The 27,770-nt window shown below is 37.8% G+C and overlaps 1 protein-coding gene across 1 annotated transcript in view; it reads right to left on the reverse strand.

Moving 5' to 3' along the window:
* Positions 1 to 10,201: 10,201 nt before the first annotated feature.
* dpydb (dihydropyrimidine dehydrogenase b) overlaps positions 10,202 to 27,770 on the reverse strand; it is a 202,947-nt gene continuing 185,378 nt past the window's right edge. The window contains exons 20-23 of the mRNA XM_077225503.1: positions 26,122 to 26,301; positions 14,584 to 14,733; positions 12,023 to 12,163; positions 10,202 to 11,621 (exon numbers count right to left, since the gene is read on the reverse strand). Of these exons, the coding sequence (XP_077081618.1) occupies positions 11,457 to 11,621; positions 12,023 to 12,163; positions 14,584 to 14,733; positions 26,122 to 26,301 (636 nt within the window). The 3' untranslated portion in view covers positions 10,202 to 11,456. The remainder of the gene's footprint in view (positions 11,622 to 12,022; positions 12,164 to 14,583; positions 14,734 to 26,121; positions 26,302 to 27,770) is intronic.

Consider the following 27,770-nt stretch of genomic DNA (forward strand, 5'->3'; position numbering starts at 1 on the left):
AGTATCCAGCCTTTCAACATGTGTCTGATTGTGGACTTAAGCAATTGGTTCTCTGCTTGAGAAAGGACAATCATCTGGCACCGATTTAAGCTAAGGTGCAAGGTACAAAAATTGCAGCTTGCGCTGTTTTTGTGAACTGGTATAAACAGTAATGTAATGCAGTGCCAGAATCCTTCTGGGAGAGTGTTTCTTTTTTGATAGCATGGCATCTTTTTTTATAGAAAAAGCTTTCAGAGTACAATGCTTTTTCTACAGTTGAACATGGAGATTCAGTGTTATGGAGTTGTGTTGACTCTAGGGTATAGGGTGCTTAGCATCATAAAATTGAATATTTTGTAATGTAGCACAATGTGATAAGGCTGTTTTTGGCAAATGTCATTGGCCTTGAAAAACATTGAGCCAAAACTAGAAAAGTAACTTATGCGTGTCTGTCTGGTTTCTTAACCTTTTTTTACTCTGCTCAAACCAAGTTCTGGTGTTTTTGATGTAATTATGACAAAGCTGCTTGTTTTCAAACTAGGTTTGATGTATTAAATTAAGCAGGATTAATTTTGTTCTTCAATAACAACAGTAGTTTTACCCTCAGTTTCACAAGGTAGTCCCAGACTAAAATATATGTACGAGATGTTTTAATTGAAAGCAACTTGCACTATGTTGGTGCCATTGTTTTGTCTCAAGATGCACACAAGTAATGTTTTTTCGAGGCACATTTATAAAAGCTACATTAGCCCTATTGGCACTGGATTAGTAGGCCTATTATCTGGGGACCTCGTGTGATTTAGAAATTTTCAGCTTTATCTGTCTGCAAATTGTATAGTTGTATGGTGTATAGCAATATGACCCAGCACCCAAAATACTATCAAAACACTCCAACGCAGCCTCCATTCTTCGTGAAAGCTGGATAAAAAAAGCGCACCGAAATTTATAAACGACCCTGCCAAAACACAGAGATGCCAATTCGCACGGGACTAATATTATCACAGGACCTTGATGTTAGGCGAAATATTGTAGGTCATTTGCGGGGGGACTTTAACTTTACAAATTACAGACATGGCCGATTCGCACGGGATTAAGATCACAGACAACCTAGTGGTCACCACGTAATACTAATCCTGTGCGAATAGGGCTTTAAATGCCTAATTGAACTAAGGTCTAATCCTGGCTTAATCTAATATCTGTCTGTGAAACCAAGCCACAGAGTTGGGGAAATATGATTTCAGTTTACAACTTGATTTTGATTAGCAATTTAATTTTGAGTTTAATTAATATTTTGTAATGAGTAATAAATGAAAATGCATTTAAACAGGTCCGCTCTGTGGTTGAGAACCACTGGTTTAGACAAATTGCTGACCTGAATTGAAGTGGCCCATAATAAGCACCCGATATTTTGGCGTTTGCTTTCATTTAGCTACTATAGTTCAAAAGCCTTCAAAATGAAAAAGTGAAAATTTTGTACTATTAAAATATCGGAGGCTGAAGACTTTTTTAAAAAAGTTATACTTGTTAAAGTGCAAAGGTGTCAATATTTTTGGCCACCACGGTAGCAACTTCTGCTCCAAACCATATTGGAACATTTGCTAATTTATATTTATTTTTAAGTAAAAAAAAAAAAAAGTTCTCCTTTGAATGTGCTAATTTGAACCTAACCAGCCTGCTCTGCAGCTCAGACTTTTTCCTAAAGCTTTGGGATCTTGTTATTGTGTTGCGAATATTCTGGATGTCAAAGCTCCCCTGAGCAATTCAAGCCCACTCTGCTCATTGTGTTGTTGCAAGGCCATCTGTAGCTCTCCACGTAGCCTTTAATAGTGTTCATGCCTGGAGAAAAGAACTGCTGTTTCTCTCCGCTCTGAGAAAAAGACTGCCATGAACAATATTCTCTTAGAAAACAAGCTGTAGAGCCCAATACAGGTCAGTTCAAAGACCAACAAGGCAGAACAAACTCCTAGCATTATTTGGCTTGCCAATTGATCTGTTTTCCTTCAACAACTGATATAATTGTGGAAGGCTATATTGAGACTTCACGCAGTGCTAAATATTAGTCTTCAGATGTACTGTGACAGAACGCATATCACATGCCCAGTCTGGTTCAGAGCCGTTTCTCCACTGTAAGTACAGAAATAGTGTCATTGTTTTGCCCTTCCTCAGTCTTTGTAGGTCAAAATGATTTCCCAAGGAGATTAAATATTTAGGTGAGACAAGCATGATCATTCCACTGTCTTTACTTTGGGAAATTGGCATTGGTATTAGAGGTTGCACTGGGTTTGAATTATTAAACAGCTCTCTGACACTCAGCAGATTTAATTAGCATAGCGTAATTATGACCCAAATGTCAACAGACTCCATGGTTCTCCATATATTAAATATATCTCCAACCGATCTCCATATATTACTCTATTTTCCTTTAATCACTTCCTGTAATGTGTGTCAGTTTGACAATCATGCTCTTTCTCCAAGGTTTGTATCTTCTAATGTGAATTGGGGCATATACCAGCTGTGAAGTTCAGAATGCAGAGTAACCTTGAAGAAAACCTACAGCTCCTGCTCTTAATGGGATTGTTCACTCAAGAAGGAACATTCTGTCAAATTTCACATTGTTCTAAACCTGTTTGGCTTTCTTCAATGAGACACAAATTGTGAATATTTTAAAAAAATATTTTGGCCACTGTTTTCAATATCACTGTTATGACAGGGGCTGTTACACTACACTTTTTGTTCCGTTGACTTCCATACGAATGCTGGAGACATGAAACAGAAGCTCATTCGAAGAAATTTCATATTTCGGCGCGTTCCAAAGTTTAAGAATTATGAGCTTCAAATTTGTAAAGACGTGTGACCAATTAGAAGATTGATAAACCACGGCCTCTTGGCTGAATTAAAAGAATGCACATTTTGCAGTAAAGTGGAGTAAATTCTATAGTTTTATTTAATTTACTATTTTTTATATGTTGATGTTTATAAAAAGATGCGTCATATCCCGTTACAGTGTCCGTAAAAAAAAGTATTTTTCATTAAAAATTGGTGATGGCGCAGTGGATGAGACACATGCCTGTGGTGTGAGAGACCCGGGTTCGAATCCACTATGACACACATGTGCGTCCCTGAGCAAGACACTTAACCCCTAATTGCTCCAGAGGTGTGCGACCTCTGACATATATAGCAATTGTAAGTCGCTTTGGATAAAAGCGTCAGATAAATCGACGTTTTGAATGTTCAGAAAACATTGAAAATTATATTTTTGTTAGCTGGGAAGTTGAAAAAAAAAAACTAAAACTCATGTGATATAACTAATGTCTAGCTTTGTGTAACAGAATGAATTTGAAGAACACATTTTTGCATGCCACTGCCCTGCTTTTCCGTTTTTATTCTTCATAGAATCATTCTTTTGAATCGCTTTATCTGTTTCACAAAACTAGTCTAAATTATTTGTTTGTGAATTGAAGTGATGGTTTTCGAGTTCACGTAATGCGATCGTGTAGCTTCAGAAAAATGAATAGCGCAAAAGTCATGCTTTTACAAAAGCTTCTGTCCTGCATTTATCACAGTTGCATGGAAGAAAGCGAAGTTTGCTTAGCAAACATTAAAAAAATCCCTTTGTGTTCTACAAAAGAAAGAAAGTAAAAACTAAATGGTGACAGAATTAAAAAATTTTGGGTGAACTCTTTTAGAATAGTTGTTGTTAGGATGTTGTTCTATAGGCTACATACAGCATGCATATGGTTTAGACAGCACATCCTGATCCTGCAGAGTTAGACATATTTTGTTGATCCTAGAACAACATTCCTGTCCAAAAATGTTATCCTAACCCTATCCCTAAACCTAACCCTACCCCTAACTTATCCCTAAAATCAGAGGGAAATGTCAGTTGAATAACACTGATAAGCACCTAACCCTGGCTGTAAGCCTAAACTTGACGTCAACGGTAAACTTGACCCTCAAATCTGATTGGTTGAATGGAATGTTGTTCGAGGACTGACAAAGATGTTCTGCTGCGTCTAGACATCGAGGTGAACACTGATGTTTTAGGCCTATATGTCAGCAGCACAGTTGGTTTATGACAGAACAGCTCTGTCAGCGAGTACGAAACACTGTCGGTATCACCTGCAGGAGATTCACATCTTAGCTCAGGGGCTCGACAGAAATGTGAACGTCTGGCCTCCAAAATACATCTTTTTACCCACGCTGCCGTAGAGATGTAAAAAGAAGGAGTGGGCAAAGTGTGTGCAGGATGTTTATTCTTAGATTTACGTATAGACCGTCCTAGATCATGGAATGAGGTAATGATTTCCCAAATCAAATGGGCTTTTATCTATATGCAAATTACATGATGGTCTCTTGAATTTATTTATAATGACTTAAGAAGAGATTGGCTGTAAGATGCAGAGCATTCACAATGGACGAGAGCTCAGTGTGAATGTGTTCAATTTCACTATTCAGATCCTTGTATTATACCACAGAGACAAAGCAGTGTTTTATGCTTATCGAAACAAAGACCGACCGGCTTGATTCGCCAGCTGCCTGCCTTTGTAGGGCAGGCTGAACTTTGGATAACTTTCAAACTAATTTATGAGAAGGTTTGTCAGATTTGGTCTTTGAGAAATGATATACAGACATCTCAGGCCACCTACACTGATGCTTGAAGAAAAGGAGAAATGCTTTGCATGAGTATTATTCATTCTAAGTGACTTCAGCTTATATTCAGCCAGTGAATAGTATTGTTTTGCTGTGTACACAGAACAGCAGGCATTGTAAATCATCTTACTTTTGGTACTTTTCGGTACTGGAATTGGTTCTTGTGAAAGGATTGTTACGCTGAAGAGAATAACCAGAACATCTGTCATGTTCCACAAACTAACAGCTGAAATAACAGTAACTAGCCATATGGGTGATTTGCCATCAACCAAAAGTCAAATGTTCTTAGAAGTATTTATTCAGTGTTCAGTGTTTACTAATCGGAAAACTAAGGAAGCAATGTTTTCTCCATTCATATATTTTAAGGAAAAACTCGACTGGACAGTTTTTCAACTACAAATAAAGTGTGTGTGACAGACTTTTACGTTTAAAGAGTCTCGTGTTTATACATTCAAATGTTAAGAGATTTTTTAAGATTATGTAAGAATTGTGATATTCAATTAATGTGATTTGCAGTATGCTCTTTGAAAACAATAACATGTTTTGTCATTAATCTGCATTGTCGATGACGTCCAACCTGTGTACACATGAAATATCAGAGGCATTATTTACATCTACATTTATACAAAAGTTTACAAGACAGATTACTGACAATATCATTTTTATTATTAATATTTAGACTACCATTCACAAGTTTAGGTACAGAGAAATATTTTTCTCAAAAGTGACAGTAAAGATCTTGTTACAAAATATATCTATTTCAAATGATAGGATATGTTTTTTTGAGCAGCAAATCAGCATATTATAATGATTTCTGAAGGATTGTGTGACACTGAAGACTGGAGTAATGAGTTTTGGAAATAGCAATAATAGTACAATCAAAGTCTGAAAATATGGTTTTGATGAAGTCATTTAAGACTTATAACCATAACAGTTTACATAAAGTTGATGTTTAATTTATAAATGAACATTGCTGCCACTTGTGTTGATGAAATTTTGTGGTTCGGTTTACATGGTCCATCCCAGTACAGCAACCTGAATATGTCTAGTCCGGTCCAGAAAGTCTTTGTGTGATATTAAAGAATGTTTTCCACTATTGGTAAAAATCTGATATTCTGAAATAAAATATTAGGAATGAATGGGTAAATTAATTAATTAATCAATCTTACAATCAGTCAGTGGACAAAAAATATCTATAACCAATCATCCATAAACATACATAAAGAGAATTACATGCATAGTCCTGTTTTGTCTTCAACTTCTCAGTTTTACAGGGTTTAAAATGAACAAGCTGCTGCAAAACTGTGGAGGAACGGGCAGGGGGGTTATTGGCGTGAATACTTGAAAATTGAACTGGGATTGTTTGCACTTCAATAATGCTCGAGATGGAAAATTGAACATAATTTCGACTCACTGATTCTCAAGAAGGGGAGAGCGTTAAAATAACTTCAAGTCGTGCACTGCACTGGGCTTTTGTGTGTCACTCACTATATCACACAAACCAAGTTTTGCTTCTCCTCCTCCTCCGTGTAGGCTTCATTTACGTTTGATGATAAAAATAATAAGGAGAGAACTCCATGAATCGATGCAGATTTGATTAAAGACCTACTTACTTTTGACAATAAACTTTTAGCGCTATAGCTCGGTGCCGTGGCTGACTGCTAAAGAAAATCAACTTTAACCTGATCAACCGATGATACTCCCTATCCCTCATTTCGGGGCTCATTTTGACAATGCTGTAAAAGCTATTTCATAGCCATTGTAAAAGTAGAGATCGATGGTGAGGGAGGATTGCCATCGGATCGTATCTCCGTTGGCCAACTCAAAAATCCAATTGATCTGCTGAAATCCAGGCTCAAAGGGAAGCACGAAAGCCTGCTCGCTCGCTTCTTTGCCCCGGCCGCCGCCGCTGCTGATAGGCTGTAGTTTAGAGACCATTGTATCCGCTTTTAAAGTAATCACCCCCATTACCATCTACCATTGCATTTGTCAGGGGAGCATCATTTAACATCTGATTTCATCTGTGCAGGGAGACCTGTGGAGAAGGCCTACAGTACACGCAGCTGGACCAGCCGGCCCGTGGGTCAGGACGGGGGGGAGAGACACTTCACTGGCAGCCTGCAGCTTTAGGTGTCTTCATCAGACAGGTTAACTCCTCTCCTCCGTTGAGGAATGACCTGCAGCGCAGTTCTCACCACCGGGGAAGAAAAATGAGAGCTCTGAAGGTATGAAGCCATGGCTCGCAGTGTTTTTCACGGGGGTGTGCCAAGGCTTGGCAGGAAGGTGCATTCGTGGAGAGAGCAGGCCAGGACTGAGCTCCGGCGTAATGGCTGACCAAATGAGATTAGCATTGGCCAGTGTTCCAGAGACATCCTACCTCCACCAGTCCAATTGAATTAAAGCAGCAAACAAGACTTTATATCTTTATGACTAGGAGGGAGCCACAGTATTGAAAACACTGACAAGGGTCATTGTTGCATCCTGGATAGGATTGTTTGTGTGCGTGCCGTGTACCATCCTGCCGTTTTCTCGTTTTTAAATATACCTTCCCCACTGTGAGAATTGATAGGTATTTAAATCTACACAAACAATTCAAAACGTTGCATGTGATAAACTCATTTAAAATAAACCTTTTTTTAAAGTTACATATTGCAGCTAAAAATAAACCTTTTAAATTCTTATTAAAAAACACAAAGACAATAATTATAGGAAATTAATTAAAGTATTTAATCATTGGCAGCCATGGCTCGGTGCTGTTGTTTTATGGAAAAAGCGGAAGAAGATGGATGGATGGATGAAAGGATGAAACTTATTTCAGTTAGTTGTCAAGGCAACATTTAAATGTTTCCAGTACTAAAATATAGATTTGTTTTTTAATTAATTAAAGCTATATAAAATATTTCTAAAATACTAATGTTATTATAATTGTTTAAAAATTATTTTTAAAATATAATGAAAATATAAAATGAAAACCTAAAATATAAAAATAAAATACATTTTTTAAAAATAATTTATTCACCCTCATGGCGGTTTAAAACAAAATTATATGATATACTCATTTAAAATATATATTTTTTGTATACCACAGTTGTAAAAATTAACAACTGCTTTTTAAAAACAAGACAATTCTAAGTGAAAAAGCAAAGTAAATATCCAATGATGGCCTTTGTTTCATATGTTTTTTTCTCTGTGCATTCCTGGCCTGCAGTGAAGAACACATTCATCGGCGGCCGTGGCTCGGTGCTGCTGTTGTCTCTCTCTCACCTCTTCAGTCTTTCACAGTGGAGGGAAATGAAAGGCTCTCTGCCAGCCTCCTGCCAAAGCCAATTAGCCCAGGTCAGAGGTCACGAGTCTATACAACACTCCCCAGTGGCTGTGATTCGCTCCATGCTAATAGCATTAATGATTATTGTCACATCCACATACAACTTTGCAGGTAGCAACAGTCAAATTAGATTTGTCAAGGGACAGGTCAAACCCGTAGACAATAGGGCCGTCATGGGAATAAGAGGAAAACATGTTCATTCTATTGCAGTCAAAGTGAAAAGCGAAGTTAGTAGTACTTGTATATCAGAGCAATGCTGGAGGATTGCCTCAGAACAACATCACATAAATTACCCTTTAGGTAGATGATGTTCTGCTGATCTCCACTGGGTCTGATAATAAGATGTTGTGGGGTCACTGAGGTGAACCCTAGTGCAGGCATTTTAGAGCAGTATTAGCTTTTATGTGTAACGTTCATAGCATGGTACCCTCTACTGGTTAGCTTATGAAATTTCTACTTTTTACAAGGCCTAGCGTAGGATAAAAAAAAAAAGGTCTTTATATGAAAAAGTTACTTTGTGGGAAAAAATAAAATGTTTTATGTAAAAATTATATATTAAGAAGAAAATGGATATTCATTGTTAACACCAGAAAAAACGAAGTATTATTAGAGTATTATTATTAGAGTATTATTAAAATATTTTTTTGTGCGTAAATAAATCAAGATTTCTGTCATTTTCTCTAATTCAGGAATAATCAGACTTTGAGAAGTACAATTATCTTTGATACAATTTTTTTACATAAAACAAAATTATTGTTATTTTATGTTAAAACAACTTTATTAAAAAGGAAAGTTTAAAGAGTCACATAGAAGTGTTCTTTTTCATGGAAAATATCATTTTCTGACATAAAGGGATAGTTCACCCCCCCCCCAAAAAAAAAAATATATAGCGCTATAGCTATAAATATAAAGCTATTTAGAAATATATATTTTAAAAATTTAATAAAAACAAAATTACAAAAACTTAAAGGGATAGTTCACCCAAAAATGAAAATTCTGTCATCATTTACAACCTCATGCCATTCCTAACCATTATGTGTGAATAAAAGCCTAAATTCAATCTATTCATCATACAAAGCGATCATGTCTCAATTTATGTGGATTAGTATTGCGATCTCTTTATGGACTTTTTGAAGACTGGTAGTGGTAGTTGAGTAGATGGTCAATGGAGGGACAGAAAATGCTCAGATTTCATTAAAAATATCTTAATTTGTGTTTCGAAGATGAACGAAAGTCTTACGGGTTTGGAACGAGATGAGGACGAGTAAATGATGACAGAATATTCATTGTTTGGGTGAACTAACCCTTTAAACTAAAATTAAAATTAAAACTGAAAAATTAAAAGCAACATTATTAAAGAAATTATTAAAGAAAGCAACTTTATTATAAATACTGTAATAGTCACATTCATGTCATTTTAAACTTGTATGATTTCTCTTTTTTTTCCAAGGAACAAAAGAAGATAAGAAATGTGAGGGGGTTTTCATACAATGGAAGTCTATGGGAACCAAAACTGTTTGGTTCCCAGCATTATTCAAAATATCTTTTTTTGTGTTCCACAGGTTTAGAATAACATGAGTTTGAGTAAATAATGATTTTTGGGTGAATTACCCCCTTAAGAATACTCTTATGTGCTATTAGGAAGCCCTGCGATTTTGTCAATTATGACCACATCATTGTTCTTTAATAAACATTTATTGATTGCAGAACATGTTTCTTTGCTTTTTGTCAACCTAACTGAGCATTGAATACATCCAGCTCAGTTCTGTATGTCAGAGGAAGAGCCCGTCTCCACGTGCCTTTCGAAAAGACATGGACATTATGATGGAGCCGCAGCTTCCCTGTGTCACATGTGGGCGTTACGACGGAAAGGTCAATATTATTTTTCTAATACGGCACTCAGGAAGGGGAGCAGGAGGAGGAAAAGAGGGAATGCTCTCGCTTGTCTTATTAACATTTATGAATAATTTAACCTGGCACGCCTGGCCATGGTCCAGACACATCATTTCTTAATTGCAATCAGAGGGAGGAAGTAGGTTGATGCACAATGATGTATGATTGACAGGCAGGGGAAGAGCTGCTGCTTCTCCAGCACAACTTACTGAAAAAACTATCACTTTGACTTGTTATCGACCTGGTTCTGTGCGTATATAAAGGATTTTGTCCCTATATTAAAAAAAGAACAATTTAATTTTAGGCAATTAAATGCAAGAGCAGTGCAAATAACTTAAAGCTCTTTAAAAAGTATCCGTTTCAAATGCTGTTCTGGCAGCTAATAATGACTGCGCTTAAGGGACTTCAGTAAATTTGCTGAACCTTCTCATCGTGCTTGGCATGGTTGCTAATTTTTCAAAGGCAAACATTTTTACAAAGCAAGTTAAGTCTCAGCCAAATTAATGGAGCTCCAGTGCAAACTTTAGATTTATGGATACCCGCTTTTCTTTCTAATCCCTTGTTATTGTGCGGCAATAACAAATGATGAAATAACTCTGACATGTCTGGCTGCTGTTTTTCAAAAGCAGCGCTTTCCTGCATTTCAAACGCCAAACCACTCAGAGAAGGAGCTGTCTGCATCTCGGAGATGAAAACGATAGCATTTTAATTAACTCCGTCTACAGCCTTGTCCACTGCACCCAATCGGATGCTTGTTCGCAGATGTAACAATTATAGGAAGATCATATTAACACAACAGAGACTGAGCATAAACCTTTCAGACGGTTTGTATCAGCTCCAATGAATGCTTTGTTTTACAAAACAAATCAATTGGGACATTAGAGGAACCGTTCTAAACATCATTAGAACGATTTGTTCGGTCTGTGTTTAAACCTAAAGCTGCTCTTCAAGAAGCCTAAACAATCTGACAGACTGCAAATGAAGCTGTTTAAACTTTATTCAAATTAATTATGGCTCACACTTGAAAATTATTTAAAAGGCATGTTTTTGGAGATAATTTGATGATCGTTAGAAATCTATTTATACACAAATACGTCTTGTGATTTAATTACTAACAAATATTAAACAGCAAATCTGCTTTACAAATAATTATTAGATGTTTCATTATTATTAATCACAATTAGCAGTCACATAATTCATTTTCCAGAGTTTCAAAATTTGTATTGTGAAAAAGAGACTTCAATACTGTCAATTATTAATGTTCTTACTTTGGTATTCATTTATTGTCATTTATATCAGAGATAACAAAAGCACTTAACCATCTTTCTCAGTCAATCCCCCCCCTTTCATTTTTGATTGTTGTATCTTATGGGAAAGGGACAAAAAAATGCACTGTGTTGTTTCGAAATAATGCAACTCTTTTGTGCCAGCACAATTATTCTAGCATAACCGGCTTGGGAATATAAAGCAATTATTTCTGCTGGCTAATTATTCGTTTTCATAATAAAGGTAATTTTTCACACAGCAATTATAAGTGGAATCGATGCTTTGAATGAGATGTCGCTTTTTGGTTTTCTTTCTCTCCGGTCAGGTGGAGCGACAGTGTGCTTTAGCAAATGGGATTAACAGGCAGACCCCTCTTGGGCACGTACGGCGTTGTCCTGGTAACCATTTTGATGCAGTCGATGATGGGGCACACGCTCAGGCAGAGAGTGCAGCCGGTGCAGCTGTCCATGATTACAGGAAGATGGGTCTCAGGGTCAAACTTAATAGCCTGCAAAAGAAGAGGAAGGGGAGGGAAAAAAAAGCTATTACATTAGAGCAATTATCGACTCTCCATAGGAGGATTTCCCCACTCTTGGGAGAGCTTTTCATGGAGGTAAAAAAAGCAACAGCAATGACAGCAACGAGCACAACAGTGCCGTTCTTAAAGGGAACTAGCTGGGCTCCTTCATTGCGCACTGGCTTTATTCATTTCAGACTCTTTATGTTTTCCAAATGCGGGGCCAACGGGGGTGAATGAACTCTCCAATCGAGTGAACTCCAAAGACAACATTTAATCTGAAAACATTTGCTAGTTTACCATATTTCAGCAAATGAAATCCAGTAGTAATACTGTTTTCCCGTAAATAGCATGTGCCATAATGTGTAATTATCTGATCTGTGCGTCTGTACCTGGTAGCCCGAGTCATTGCAGGTCATGTAGCATTTGCCACAGTTGATGCACATCTCTGGATCGATGAGGGCCTGCACTTGTTCTGTGTTGTCCAGCTCCTGATAGGTGCCAATATGCTTCAGCGCCCTGGCAATCACATCCTTTACAGGGAGGAGAGGCAGGGATTAAAATGGCAAGATAAACAGCCGTAGCGTCTCAAAGAAGCAGTTTGAAAGGCAGCATTCCGTTCTTAAGTTAGCTTAATTAAATTTGCGCTGGAAGGAGCGGATTGGTTTTGATGTCTGACTGGTAGTTTGTGATCTCCATTTCCTCCTAGAGATCCCTCACAGCATAATCACCTCGAGGAATAAAGCCTTCGAATGTTATGAGCAGCATCACTGCGTGTGCTACAAAAGACAGCATCAGATTACAGGAGGACAGGCTGCTGGAAGTCTATGGGAACCAAAACTGTTTGGTTCCCAGCATTATTCAAAATATCTTCTTTATGATTGACATGTTTGGAATACCATGAGGTTGAGTAAATAATGACAGGATTGTACGTATTAGAGCTGTCAAATCAGCTGTTAATGTAGGGCGATTAATTATTAAAAAAGAATGTGATTGAAAAAAAGAATGCAATTAATCATACCCCCTGACCTGTACATCATTTATTTTTATTTTTTTATTTAAACATGACGTCTTAAATAATGTGACACTCACAGCGTAAGATACCGAAAAACAGCGGGATATGATGCAGCAGTCCCATGTACTTATGACAACAATTACAAAATAAAAAATAAAACTAATTAACACTACCGAAGCTAATTAACACTACCGTTCAGAAGTTATGGGTCGGTTAAAAAAAAAAAAAGTCCCTCATGCTCACCAAGGATGTGTTTATTTGATCAAAAAATATAGTAAAAACAGTAGGGCTGCACGATATTGAAGAAAAATATTCAATTGGGACTTGAGTCTGCGCAGTTGCGATTTCGGGACCAGACATGCGCAGTAGTGTGCAGGAAGCTAAAGCCGTGAAATCAATGCCCCGCCCCCACTCTCGCTGAATCAAACGCAAGCATACGCCTCTGCTGCAGAACAACCCATTATGTCGGTGTGAAATAATTAATTATAGAAATTTAGATATTAAATTTAAAGCTCCAATCTCATCAGTCCTCCAAAGATCCCGAAAAAAAGTCAGTTGGTGCTTCAGTGACTACTTCGCTCAGAGAACCTGTCAATCACAGCTGTCAATCATGACGTCACAGCGCCGTTTTTATAGCATCAAATAACTAACTAAAAACAAACTTATTTTAAAAACAAACACTTGAAATTACATCATCGTGATAAAAACTCCAGTAAATGACAGATTCTATCTTTGGATAAAAGATATGTGAAGTGTAATTTAATTGTTTAGTTGGTCTCACATCCCGTTGAATAACATGGGGAGGCGGGGTTTATGAGCTATACTAGGACCGGTCACCGGGGGGCGATCGAGACGTTTTGGCTTCACTTTTCAGGGCTTGTGTGGCACGCTTGGTTAGGATATTCACAGACAGCGCGGTCTCTTTTGTCTTGTCGCTCTTGAATGGTTTAAAAGCATTTGCATGAATAAGAGCGGGATCATATAATGTTACGCTACCCAAAAGATGCTGCGTTTTGCATTAAATATTTAATATTGTTTATATTGAAGCTACCCAACTTAAATACTTTTTACAAACGGTGCAAAATCCTTCATCATTTTGACCACCAACGGGCTGCAACCATGACCTAAATTGTTGTCTTCCAGCCACTTCTACTGGAATTTGCACTTTCCCATTTTTCTGGTCTAGTTTTATTCCTGTCCACCGCTGTACAAAATGCCCACGTCACCTCCGTATCATGCCAATTTTGCCCCGGTCGGAAGCAATTACCAAACTGGTTCCGTGTGTTTATCACACTAACGTACATATTTTGCGACAGCAAATAAAAATGATTCATTATGAAGGCTATATTCAAATAAATTGATAATTAAAACTATCTACATTTTGAATGCCTGTAGGATTAAAATGTAATGCTTTTTAATGCCATTTAGGCCTTAATTTTCACAAAATCCATTTAATGACTTTTAATGCCCCGCGGAAACCCTGCACGTAAGTAACAGTCGCGTGCCTAGTCAATTCAACTGAAAACGTTGATGTTTCACAACTTTTTGAAGTAACCTATTAAAATCATGCAGATATCGCAAGTCGTTGCGATATGCATATTGTGATATGTTCATTTACGATATTTCTATTATTTCTATATATTGTGCAGCCCTAAATCACAGTAATACTGTGAATTTTTTTTTGTAAATTTAAAATAACTGTTTTCTATTATCATATATTGTAAAATGTAAATTATTCCTGTGATGGTAAAGCTGAATTTTCAGCATCATTACTCCAGTTTTCAGTGTCACATGATCCTTCAGAAATCAAATATGCTAACATGCTTGAGAAACATTTATTAGTATTATCGATGTTGAAAACATTTGAGCTGCTTAATATTTCTGTGAATACATTAACAGTTTTTTCAAGCAAATACCAAATGGTGATATGATACTTACTTTCACACTGGGGACGTGTGTTTTGGGGATGTTAACTCTAGCATCACTGGTGTCAATGATCACATTGCCACTGGCGTCTTTTAGGCTTTTCTTGTACTTTGCCAAGGCTTGAGTCTTCACCTGTAAGTATGGTCCAAAGCTAGGCAGACTCTTTTGGAGAGAAGGATGACAGTTGAAATAAGTTCAATTTAATCAAAGTAAGTTTTTAAATATTTGAGAGATCAGTAGCTAATGTACTTTCAGGTAGTTTGAAAGATCATTAAACTTCGATTTGTTCAATTCTATATTTGTCTATAGATGTACATGAACTACTGATCTGTTCAGCATTCTATAATGTATGCTAATGAGGTTTTAATTAAAGTTATTCGAAAATTATACCAAGACAATATTGAGATGGACGTCATGTGAATTCATATCCATATTTAAATAATCCACAGCTTTTTACACCAATCTAATCGAAAGTGTGCTAAAACATCTTTGCTATCACTTCCCACATCCATTTAGAACAAAAGTGGTTGTAGTGCTATCCTTGCCTCTGAGTCTTGCACACATGCCTGACCCTCGAGAGCAGCAGGGCTAAAGAGGCGATTCGTATTCACAGTCACACTCTCATACCGATGCACCGAGCCTGAGAGGTGGCCATAAAAGTGCCTTGAGGCTTCGTTTCTACAAAGGCCATTCGACAGGAAACGCCGGCTCCACTGACGAGAAATCAAGTTTGCCACAAAATTAGCCATCCTTTTAATGGAGCCATAAAGAGAATCTGCAATGAATTGTTAGGAAATCGTATAATACTACCGGTAATTGCAAGGATTAGCTGGTCAAACTAATGGTTTGACACTAAAATGGTAATGAATGGTAATTTGAGGGAAATGGACCTATGGGTTGCTGATGGACACCGCTTCCAATAACTGATATTTTCAGTTTTATAAATGCTCTTTCATGGAGTTTCTTTTGGGGGGGCTAATTATCATATTTATCATTTGAAACGTTCGAGCAAACATTGAATTGTCGAAATGACAGTTTCGTTTTGCATCTCTCTTCATGACCTCTCTGTAAAAGAACGCTTCGTTATTCAAGCATTTTAACAATAACCTATTACACCTTTCCCGCAACAAGTATTCCTTACCACGCCTGCCACAAATCCATTCGTCCCAACGAGAGGACATTTAAATTGGTCTATTTTTCCCAGTCACACAATCTCCACAAAGCTGTCATCCACAACCCTTCATTTCCACCATGGCCAGATGGAAGTGTCTCCGCTGCAAAGCAAAAGAATCAAAACACGACAGGAAAGGATCAATTATTAGCCGCCCGCGTCAAACTTCTCACAAGTCTCTTGTTTTTCGTTTTTTTTTTTTTAAGTAGCTGCCCGAGAAGAGAGCGAAGGCCTTTGGTAAAGCAGGACCTATCAGATGAATCAGAGAAACAAATCTACGGTGGCGGTGTTGACTGCAGGACTAATGGCCAGCTTACGGTGGGAGGGAGGCTCATCCTCCATGTATTTATTTCCCTGTAGAGCTAACACTGGTGGCCCTGTTCTAATCCTGCATAAAAGCACTACTCTCTCAGGCACAGGCTGACAGTCTAATGAATCAAGCGCTCCAGCCCTGCAGCAGACAGTCTGAGGAACCCATCGGCGGCTGGGGAGATAAACGTACACACACTGACTACACACACAGACCTATTCTCATGCACGCAAAAACACACAGGCTAGACAGAGATTTGTCATTAACAGTGCATTAGTCAAAATAAACAGAGAGACGACTGGCTCGCTTGTGAGACTTTGATTACATGGCAACTTTGAATGCTACTTTATTTTTAACGTGGAGACAGTTTACTATTCAAATAAACAGACTAAGGATGTGCCATAAAAATATGATTTTTTATATATTATTTTAGGTCTTTTTTTGACAGTGATAGTCAAGAACGGACAGGAAATGATGGGGGAGATTACGAACATAAGCTGAACTTGAATGATCACCACTAATCCACATATGAAATATTATTACATTAAAAGTGCAACATATAGGTACCATATTGATTATCGGCCGATATTAAAGAGTTTTTTACATTTATCTGTTTCAGCCGAAACAGGTTTTTTAATTGTGCATGTGCATATACCCTATTTTTACTTTTAGATTTCCTTTAAAGGGGTCATATGATGCTTTTTAATGTTTAGTGTGTAATGTATCTGTTTGTGGATGTATACAATCTATACAAAGTCTACATAGTCTCCCACAAAGTGATTTATTCCATCTAACTGGGAACACTGATCCAGACCTGCCTAAAATGCTTCAATTGAAGTCCAGATATTACATTCTCCAATGTCTATGTCAGAATGTAAAATATTAGCATAATGCCCGCCCAAAGGCCTTAGCAAATAGAGCATCACAGTCCCGCCCACAGCCGTTGCCGTAAGTAAGTATTCAATACAATTTCTCCATTGACAGTTGGGGTATAAGCCATAAAAATGTAAACATACATGATAGACTTAAAACCAGCTACGGCTGTACTAAGCGATTGTATATGTTCATATAAACGCCAAAAGTTCATGGGGCACTAACCTTGTCGCGTAACCCCGCGAAGGTCCGTGAAGACAGAAGATCATTAATAAAAAAAAATCTTTTTAAAAACCTGTGTTGCGTTTTTGCATGGTACACTTATCAGTGCAATCATGATCTTCTTGGCTGCCATGATGGCTTTTTTCAAGGAGGAAACAAAAGTGTTCAAAGGGGTGAAAACTACTTAAAATCGGGTCCTGTAGTTGAGTGTAGCGTGTCCAAGGGTCAGCTTGTGGGTTTTGTAAGGGTCAGCATGAGGGACAAGACCAACAAAGTTGTGGTTAGTTTTGCAGGGAGGTTAGTAACGTTAGTTAGCATTATCGTTCACTTTAGCGAGGCTACTGTAGCCTTCATATGGTATGAGTCATATCCATAGACCGGGGGTAGGCAAGTTCGGTCCAAGAGACGCTGTCCTGCAGAGTTTGGCTCCAACACTGAAAAAAATCCTCACCTGCCTATAGCCTTAGTAATCCTGAAGACATTGATTAGCTTGTTCAGGTGTGTTTGATTAGGGTTGGAACTAAATTCTGCAGGACAGCGGCTCTCTAGGACCGAACTTGCCTACCCCTGCCATAGACAGTAAAAGAAATGGACACAGCGACCCCATTGATTTCAACGGAGAAGACTGAAGCCCGATTATTGCACTTCCTGCCTGATGCCTGAGCGACTGCGCAGGCTGAAACTGAGCGTGACGACTGTCTGACAGTTGTAAATCTTCTAGTAGCTGTGCCAAGACAAATCTGAATCACCTAATTCCTCAAAAACGTTGTTGAAATATTTTGTCCCGTTGCTTTTATGGACTCTCTATCTATGGGCTTCTCCCTTGACTTTATGCCTCTACGTCCCCCCGATTGCCTCATAGACAATAAAAGATTGCCTGCGAGCTTCTCCTCCTGTCTACACGGTAATGTCTCTATTGTGCGACAGAAAGTCGCTTGGTTATGACGCAATCGTTAGCCTATTTTTACAAAAACGGCTTCTACGGGGCCATAACGTAAGATACAAAGTAATGGAGCCTTTTATACATTGTCATGTTTTTTTAGAAATAAATAATGGACAAATGAAGTCTTTGGACGCCACAGATGTAAAGTTATTCGCTGTCAAAGTGACGCCAAAATGAATGGGAGTCAATGGAATGCTAACAGCAGGTGAAGTTCTGCTACAATGGCGGCTCCCGCGAGGCTTCAGTTTCCGGCTGATGGATTATCCCCTTGGTCATATCAAGCATTTTATGATGCCACTGTCAAAGCGATATTTAGCCTAGGCATACCTCTTCATGCATTTCCAAAACATTTGTGTAATAATTCATGTCAAGTTAATAAACTGAATATGATGGTGGTCCAAGAGCAGACCATGCACCGGTCCATGCATCAGACCGGTGGCGTGGTGTACTTTCTGGTTTGCTGACCATCACTTTTTAATTTTCACTCGTTGTGGATATTAAGAAAATACATTAAATGTTATTAAAATTAAGGATGAACGAACTATAACTTCATGAATAAAATGAGCATGGACCTCAACCTGTCCTGTCAGCAGAGTGTCTTGTGTCATAAAGGGCTTTGAAATAAACAAACAAACTACACACTGAACACACAAGGAGGAATGGACGCTGGGGAGCAGCGACTCTCTCTCTCTCACACACACACACACACACACACACACACACACACACACACACACACACACACACACACACACACACACACACACACACACACACACACACACACACACACACACACACACACAGGAATGGACACTGGGGAGCAGCGACTCGCTTTTATTTACACGATTACTACTGAAAGAGCAGCTATTAACTGCACATTCACTATAAAGGGGTAAATAAAATTTATTGGAGGAAAAAGTTTGCGTGGCCGTCGTCAGATTTGGAAGTCGCTCAAAACAAGGCTCTTTCGCGGTTGTGGTTTCAGTCGACTTCAGTGAGGCGCGGTGGTTTATGGGATGAGTAGTTCCTTCGCTCGGAAATGAAAATATGTGCACAGTCTTGTACCTCTGACTTTTTTTGGATTTTCTCTTCGTTTTTTCACTCGAAATGATATGTTGTATGCTTATGAGTTCAGTCGTAGCTGGTTATCCTCAGACATGCTCTAAAACTCTTTAGATACGGATTTTTCCAAAACGTCAATGGGAGAAATGAATGGGAAATTTACTTCCGCCACCTAAGCTCTCTCAGGCTGTGGGCGGGACTGTGATGCTCTATAAAGAAAGCGAGGCTACAGTGAATTGTAGTGTTGTCGATCGCATCGTGGTACAACACCAGCTATATACAAAGACTACTTACCACAGTGAAATGTTCTGTTCAAGTCGTGTTTGCAAAGTTGGTTCCGATTAGCCTGGCAAGCCAGACCTACATCAAGATGTTAGGTCTGGGAACTCACAATTGGCATACTTCAATCCGAGGGGCGGGATAAACGGTTGTCTTTCAAATTCCCTCTGCACGCAATAGGACACCCCTACAACCAACCAGAGCAACGAACGGCTGTGGCTGAGTGAGTCCCATGCGTTTTTCCACCAGCGGAGCTAGTTGATATACTAAACTTTTGCCGTATCCGGTCGTCAAAACTCCGAACACATCTTCCTTTTTTAAGAATGACTTAAGTGACGCTCTTTTAACTCCAAGTCATCCAGAGTCGCGGCCAAAGCCGATTCGAAAGACCGCTGTTCGCCAGCAGCATCTTCTCTGCACTGTTGCCAACTATTTCCAAAGGAAAGTAGCTAACGCCTTTCCTAAAAGTCGCTTAATGTCGCTAGACGACGTCATACGCTAATTAGCATATTAAGGACGTTATCACGTCGTACGTTAAGCCGTCATCGCATGCCTGCCTAATGTGTTTTCTCTCTAAATTCATGCTCACATTCTGTATTTTAATATAATATAATATAGCCAAATGTCCAATAAAGCTGTTCTCATTAACTATATAGAGAATGACTAAATTTTTTTATGGTTAAAATTATCAGAATTGAGAGAGTTCGGGAACTGGGTGAAAGCTCTGTGATAGTATTACAAAATAGGCACAAGAAAAGAAAGGAAATTAAAATGGTCAAACAAAACTCTTTAAAAATTAAAACAAAAGAGAAGCAGATAAGTGACAAGTCCGTGAAAAAAAAAAAAAACTGGCGCGCTCTCAACACATGAATGTGCTGCTGCTCGTCTCAGCCATTCACTGAACAAGGAAAACGCAGTTAGAGAGAGTGACGGCAGGGAGAAAGCAAGACCTCGCGCTCGCAGGACAGTACTGGCAACATCTGGAGGTTACTGAGGTTTGTCTGAAAAGTCGCTAGATTTGTCGCTAGTCGTTTTTTAAAAAAAATGTCGCTAAAGGGGTCTGAAAAGTCGCTAAAAATAGCGACAAAGGCGCTAAGTTGGCAACACTGCTTCTTTGTTTTCATGTAGCAGAGGGAAATCACCTATGGAAATCACGCGGAACCGTCACAACTCTGCCGTCATTATGTTAAGCCCGCCCACCAACTCTATACACGATGTGATTGGCCTGACCAGAGTTTGGTTTTTCCAGCTAGAATCCCAACGGAGAGTTGCTAGACCACTTTGCTGCAAAATAATTTTTGTTGCCACTAGGGTGCGTCTAGATTTCTAGGCTAGGTTCCGATCGATTGGCTTGACCATCCACATTTTCAGAGTCTGACTCGGCTCAAACTGATACGGTAAAACCGACGACATTAACTGTGTGTTTACAATTGCAAAAACCTTGGAAGCTGAAGCTCACAATTATAATAACGGGCTTTACATTTTCAACACACGCTTGGCCAATCACAACACACTGGGTCAGCCAATCAGAGCACTCTGAGCTTTTCGGAAGGAGGGGATTTGTAGAAATCAGCACGTTTCAGACAGACTGGGAATAGAGGTACTACAATACTGTACTGTACAGTTTGTGAACAAAATGTTTTTTGAACATTAAAGCATGTTAACCTATTCTATTGCACCCATTAAAGGGACTATGTGTAGATTTTTAGGTATTTTATTATCTAAAATCAATATTTTTATTCACAAATATGTCCTCAATGGTGTACAAATACCTCTGCCAATTATCTGACTTATCCTCGTAAACGAAGAATTTATTATCTTTATATACATGTGACGGGTAGGTCCACGGAGGCTTCCAAGTCGTTCCGTCATCTTGAAAAACTATAATACCAGAGAGTCACGTAACTGAAAGCAGCAGAAACAGAGGAGCAGTGCAGAGCAGAGCAGTGAGAAGCGCTTGTCACTGCCCCGGCAAGTTTAAAAGGCTGCATTGCACTGTTATTACTCATACTGTAACATTTGTTTGTTCGTTGTGTCAAGTTGCAGTTTGTTTGAAATAACAAACCTGTTCACCCGAAGGAAAACTCGACAAAGTGCTATTAGAAGACATCCTGTCATAGCTTTTTGGTACATAACAGTTACCGTAGATGCAACACGCATTTGAAAAAGAGAGGCGCTGGAGAGCACAATTCGTTTGAATGCAAAATAGATGGGAGAAATTCCTACACAATGTCCCTTTAAACAAAATAATCAACTTTTAAAATAGCATCATATGACCCATTTAAATCCTAAAGTTTTTTTTTAAATTAACCTATTAAAATCGCTAAATAAAAAATGTTTTTTTTTTTTTTTTTACAATTTTTGTTAAAAAAAAGTTAAATCGTCTCAAAAGAAATATCCATTTTTTATGCTGTAAAAATTAGAATGTTGTGATGCCTAAATTTACTTTTATTTGTTTTCATTTGATATCGGCCATTTAAAGGTCATCAGACATGAAAAGTATTCATTAATATTCATGAATTGACTCAATCTGACTGAATCGGAAAAGTATGAAGCATGGAGCTAAAAAACAAAAATGGTGGTCTTGTTTGATTTAAGGCTTGGCGGTTAACATTGAATAGCCGTTTAACAATGTTTGCTTATTGGCTAAATTTGAGCTCATGTTGGAAGTCCATTAGTTAAACGTATAAAAAATTGCCCCACAGATTTACAAAGAGTATTTCTGTCAAAGTGTTTTTCATATGCTTTTACAAACTTGAGTTGAAATTCTTTTCTGTAGCTACTAATCAACATGCCACAGCCGCTGTACATTCAGCTGTAAACACCATTTCTTCAATGACACTATATAAAATACTCAATTTCAGTTTTCTTTTTAGCCTAAAAACAAAAAGCAAATCTGCTGTTCCAAAACGATACAAGAACTTTTAACAGGACAAACATCTATTCTAATACACAGCCCGCACAGACACAGGTGCCATGAAACGGAACCAGCAACACTCGATCACGCCTCACTGGCTTACACGTCCTTCTCAAATCTCACCAAAACCACACACAAAGTAACTGACCACCATTTTGCCTCCGGCAGTCTTGTGAGTAAGTAGTGGGTATTTAAATGGAAACCAGCAGAAATCCCCTACGCCTATTATAACTTCATGTCTTCCAGACACACAAACTGCAGTCTGCCCGACTCACAGCAACCCATTCAGTCCTATTAGATGAGATCTTCCTCTCTCACTCTCTCTTTCTCTGTGTTTTCTGTTTAGCGACGAGGCACGGCGTATCTGCTTTATGCTAATTCACTCTTAGATCATTCAAAGGATTCAATGGAGAGTCTACAAAGCATTACACTTAACAATGAAAAGGAAATATAATGATAGTAGTTTTCACAAAGAATGTTTTTCCTTTTACAAAGAAACACTGAAATAAAAAGAAAATGCCATTTGCTTTGGGCGTCTGCAAAACAGACAGGTTGAATACTTGCATATAAAAGCGAGCACACTAAATAACAGTTATTCAAACGTCTTGGAGGAAAAGGAATCTTTCCTTTTTCTTTCTTTCTATTGAGATGGAGTTTTTTTTTTTTTTTTGCTGGTCCACTCCACGAGGAGTGCTGTTTTAATGAGAGGAGCTACACGCACTGCCAAATCTCATGTCCCGGGCAACCAGAAAGCCTCTGCTAATTAGATGCAGAGCTTTCCAAAACACAGGGCTTGTCAATTCTCCCATCTCCCCTCTGGATTCTAAATCAAGAGTGCAGTGGAGGAAGGAGCGCACATTATGTCAGTGTGGGCTGAGTGATTTAAATTATACGAGAATTAGAATGGAAGCCCGGCCTCCTATGTTCTGTAGCATTACACCGATTGCCGAAGGATTCGGCGAGAGAAGCGTTAAGCTTTATCCTTGCCTTGTAATGGCTGCTAATCACACTCTAAGAGCTAAACAGGCTTATGCAACAGAAAAGCATATTTCAGTAGGACATCAGTTATTGTTGTCTAGATGTGACTCCCTAATGCTTACACTTATAAATCCTACTGTATCATATCTGATATGTAAATTTCTAAGGCCTCTAAATGATCAATATGATCAAAACTTTGCTGAAGAATCCGTTGCACACAATGCCTTCTTTTTTCTGATTGATAGTTAACTTTTTTAGTAAAAGTTATTTTTAGTATAATTAAAAGTCTTTTTAGTACAATTGTAAAAACGTCCCCCTTCAGGTCGTGGGACACGCCTTTTTTGCTGTGAAAAGTAAATGTAGAATAAGTGATAAACAATTACTGGACTGAAGCAACTTGAGTTTACTTAATTTTTTTCCATCATCATTGTATTGCTTTGCATTATATCTTTTGCCCCCCTACAATTAAACTAAAAAACTTTGATAATAAAACTAAGCATTTAAATATCATCTTACCAAAACATACTGGGAAATATAGAGTGACAAATCATTTTTATAAAAGTTTTATGCAAGTACTCTACTATACATACTGTTATAATGATCTCACTGATTGACATTACAAGCTATCAGATCTTTGTTTTTGGCCATATAAATATCAGAAACTGCTCCAAATTTTAGGCTCCATATTCTCCTACATCACAATTTATGAGCCATAAAAGCCTGATCAATCAAATATGATACTCAACAAACAACACATATGCAAACTTTTTTTTAAAATATTTTGTCTAAATGTTCAATAAACTGTTCCATTTCATTTTTATTTTTTCCTGACTATTATTTCACATGTTAGGCTTTATAAGTTTGACACTTCATAGATGATGAGGGTAAAAGTTCTTACAAAACTCAGCAATTTTTTTAAACACCAAACAAGTATCTTATGTATGTAACTTCATTATTTAAAGTTTGGCTTTTTTTATTATCCAATAGAGCGTTTTCAATTTACAGGATCCTCTTATGTAATGGCACTAAATAATACAGAATAAAATAACAAAACATTAATCCCCCACGCTCATTTTAATGTAAGGAGCTCAATGCTGGTATCATGGTGGGCATTGATCTCTGCACTTTAATTGGCTTCAGGCAGTGAATTTGCTCTTGTTTGGCACAGAAAGAAATAAAGTATTAGTCAAGACCACACATCTCTTTTTGTGTCTCCTCTCATTAGGGTGCACAGATAATGGAAACCTTTTGCTAGTGTCCTCACTCCTTTTCTGAACAACAGCAAACATTCAGATAGCCGAGCGATTGTGTGGAATCTGCGTTACATGCTGTTTTTTTCTTAAGGAATACAGAGTTCCTTGAAATGAAACGTGTAACAACTCTCTAAAGCAAACCAGAACTTGTGTGACGAGCATGATTTGGACCATAAAAAAGACAGAAGTACCTCACAAAAATGACTATAAATCACACAAAACACACATACACACCAATTCATAAGAAATGAGTAGAATATTTCCATATCATGTTGTCTCAGTACTTGGGTTATAAATTCAGCTAAGAATATCTAAACATCATTAAAAAAAGATAAATACACTTAATAAGCAAAACTGCCAAAACAAACAAAACATTTTTTTGTACTGTATATATATTAGATCAGAATAAATAAAGAATCTTTAAAAAAATATATAATATAATATAATACTTTGCATAAACTATGTAATAGATCATATCTTTTAGCTACGTCGTCTATTTTGCACAATTACAAGGTTTATCATCCTTATCTTTAAGAATGTTGAAACATTTTTATTGGACAACAAGACAAAAAATAATGATTTAAAAATTGTTTTTGCAAAAATATTTGCATATATTGACAAAATCACGATCTTTCAATGTTTTTGAATACTCCCAACTCCCACTCCTTATCTCCCAAAACTGTGTGCTTGTTTCTGGACAGAGCTCTACAGACACCCTGTTGGAACGAGAGATATTTCGCCCCTCATGTTTTTTTAAAACCATGTCGTAGTCGAAGAATAGCACTTATCAGTTCACAGTGTTTTCCCCCCTCCATCACTTTTAACAGAAGCACAAAGCTGTTTATGGAGAGAGAAACATTTGCATATGTTTGTGTGCTTTCGTTTTTATGCTGAGTGACTACGGTGTAGTGATGGGGAAAATATCTTTTTGTGCAACTATGAAATTTCAATGGAGGGCTGAGTTTGGCTGAGACCAAGAGAGAGAGGCAAACATAATCACAATTCGAATAATTTATTGATATTAAAAATAAATATATGGTAATTCCAGTCAAAAACACACCAGCTTTGATTATCTATCATTTCAACACCCTCACATTGTTGTGCTCTCTGTGTGTAATGTAATTCACAACTAAAGCCCAAAATAAAATAAAAACTCTTTTCGTTGATATCGATCACAGAAGTATTTGTTAAATTTGTGCAAAAGTAGATGAGTTTCACACCACATTTGACACCACAGCATAGCTGAGGGCCACCACTGGTCAAACGGTCACGGGGTCACTAACTGGCCCGAGGAAGCCTGGGGCTTCTTTCAAGCCAAGCAGAAGAAAGTAAATTACACTCAATCCTTTTAGCATCACCCTCATGGCTATGTTACTAACACCCACAACCTTAAACATCCTTCATGACTAAATAAAGCATTATCTCCACACCAGGCGGATTTTGCCTGTTTAATTGCAACACAAATCACTAAAGGTTAACCAGAAAAAGAGTTTTGTTTTCTAAAACGAGCCCTAGGCGACCAGCCACAGAGATCCTCACCTTTCCGACGAGCTCCTCCACGCGGGGGACGGGTTTGCCCTTCTGGTGGCGTATGGTGGGAGGAGACTGGCCATCCCAATCATGCAGTTCCTCTATGCTTTTTAGATACAGCAGCGCCTTCAGGCCTAAACAGTAGTCTTCAATCACTGTGAAGTCCTGGTTCTGCACAGCACTGCACACCTGTTAAATATGCAAAGATAAACAGACCCCAGGGCCAAGACTTAGTGAAACACCAGTGATTACACTATCTACATAATCTTTTAGTGTGTGTCTTCTTAAAAGCAGAGTGTATTCAATGGCTCAATGCACCATTATAGAAAGAAAGCTGATTGTGTGGTTTCAGAGCAATAGGACGGAGTTTCATTTAATTTAAGTTATTTACTGATAATCTTCCTCTCTGCTGAAGCTCTGAAATCTCATTCACGTTCACATTCAAAAAATGGCCAAATCTTTGAGCAATACACAGTCAGAAACAGCTCAAACTCTATTTAATTCTACTGTTTAAGAATAATATCACCTATTCTGTTCACTGTTTCTGAACATTGAACTTTTTGAACTTTCTATTCATCAGAGAATCCTGAATTTTTTCAATAATGTTTTCCACAAAAATATTAAGCAGCACACCTGTTGTAATAATAAGAAATCTTTCTTAAGCATAAAACCATGATATTAGAATGATTTATGAAGGATCATGTGACACTGTAGACTGGAGTAATGATGCTGAAAAATCAGCTTTGTCAAAATATTTTACAATATTACTGTTGTGACTGTATTTTAGAATACCCTTGACATACATACGAAATTCCTTTCAAAAACATTAGAAATTCTAGCTGACCCCAAATGTTTTAACTGTAGTGTATATGTCTGTCTGACATCAAGAAGTTGTGGAAGAATGAGTCGTTTAATTTTGAAAGTTCAAAATCCATTTTTCTCTCTATCAAAAGATCAAGGAAATTTTTATTCCCCATGATATGACCTCTTCAATAATGAGATAAAGTCTGCCAGACAGTCTCAAGTTAAACAGACAGAGACTATCCAAGATTCATCTCCACCATAGAGAGGCTGTTTAACCCCTCACCTCAAATATCGTTTCCCAAAAGAAAAGTGCTTTGCATCGTTCTTTACCGATAAAATCCAAGGCCATCAGACAAACCACAGCTGGCACTAGTCCTTTTGGAGTGGTTTCTAACTCTCCATCTCCTGTTCTAAAAAGTAAAATTTCCATTTTTCCACTCATCAGTCTAAATAAACTAATACTAACCAGGTCACATCAATTATTAATTCTTTAAGGGTCTTTTCTTTTTTCTTTCCTTTTTTTTTTACCCATTACACGCTAACTTGCTAAACACTGTTTTAAACTCCTAATTACTGGACATCCTGAACATTGTTAATCAGTTCCTCCAGCAAGGATTTTTCCACAAAATTTAAAGACAGCAATTGTTAGGCCTCTGGTGAAGCAAAGTGATTCTCCTCCAATCTTCCATTTCTTGAAAACATAGTATTATTACTGCTCAATAACTCTCTCAACATTAATAATCCTAATGAGACATTCCAGTCTGGCCTTACCATGGACCTAAAATTGCTTTTAACAGATCTGCAAGTAATAAGTTCTATCTGTCAATCCTAGATCTTTAAGATCTCCGTGCATC

The sequence above is a fragment of the Siphateles boraxobius genome, unplaced genomic scaffold (assembly GCF_051911475.1).
Source record: "Siphateles boraxobius isolate OS27281-9 unplaced genomic scaffold, OSU_SipBor_1 1, whole genome shotgun sequence".
NCBI lineage: Eukaryota > Metazoa > Chordata > Actinopteri > Cypriniformes > Leuciscidae > Siphateles > Siphateles boraxobius.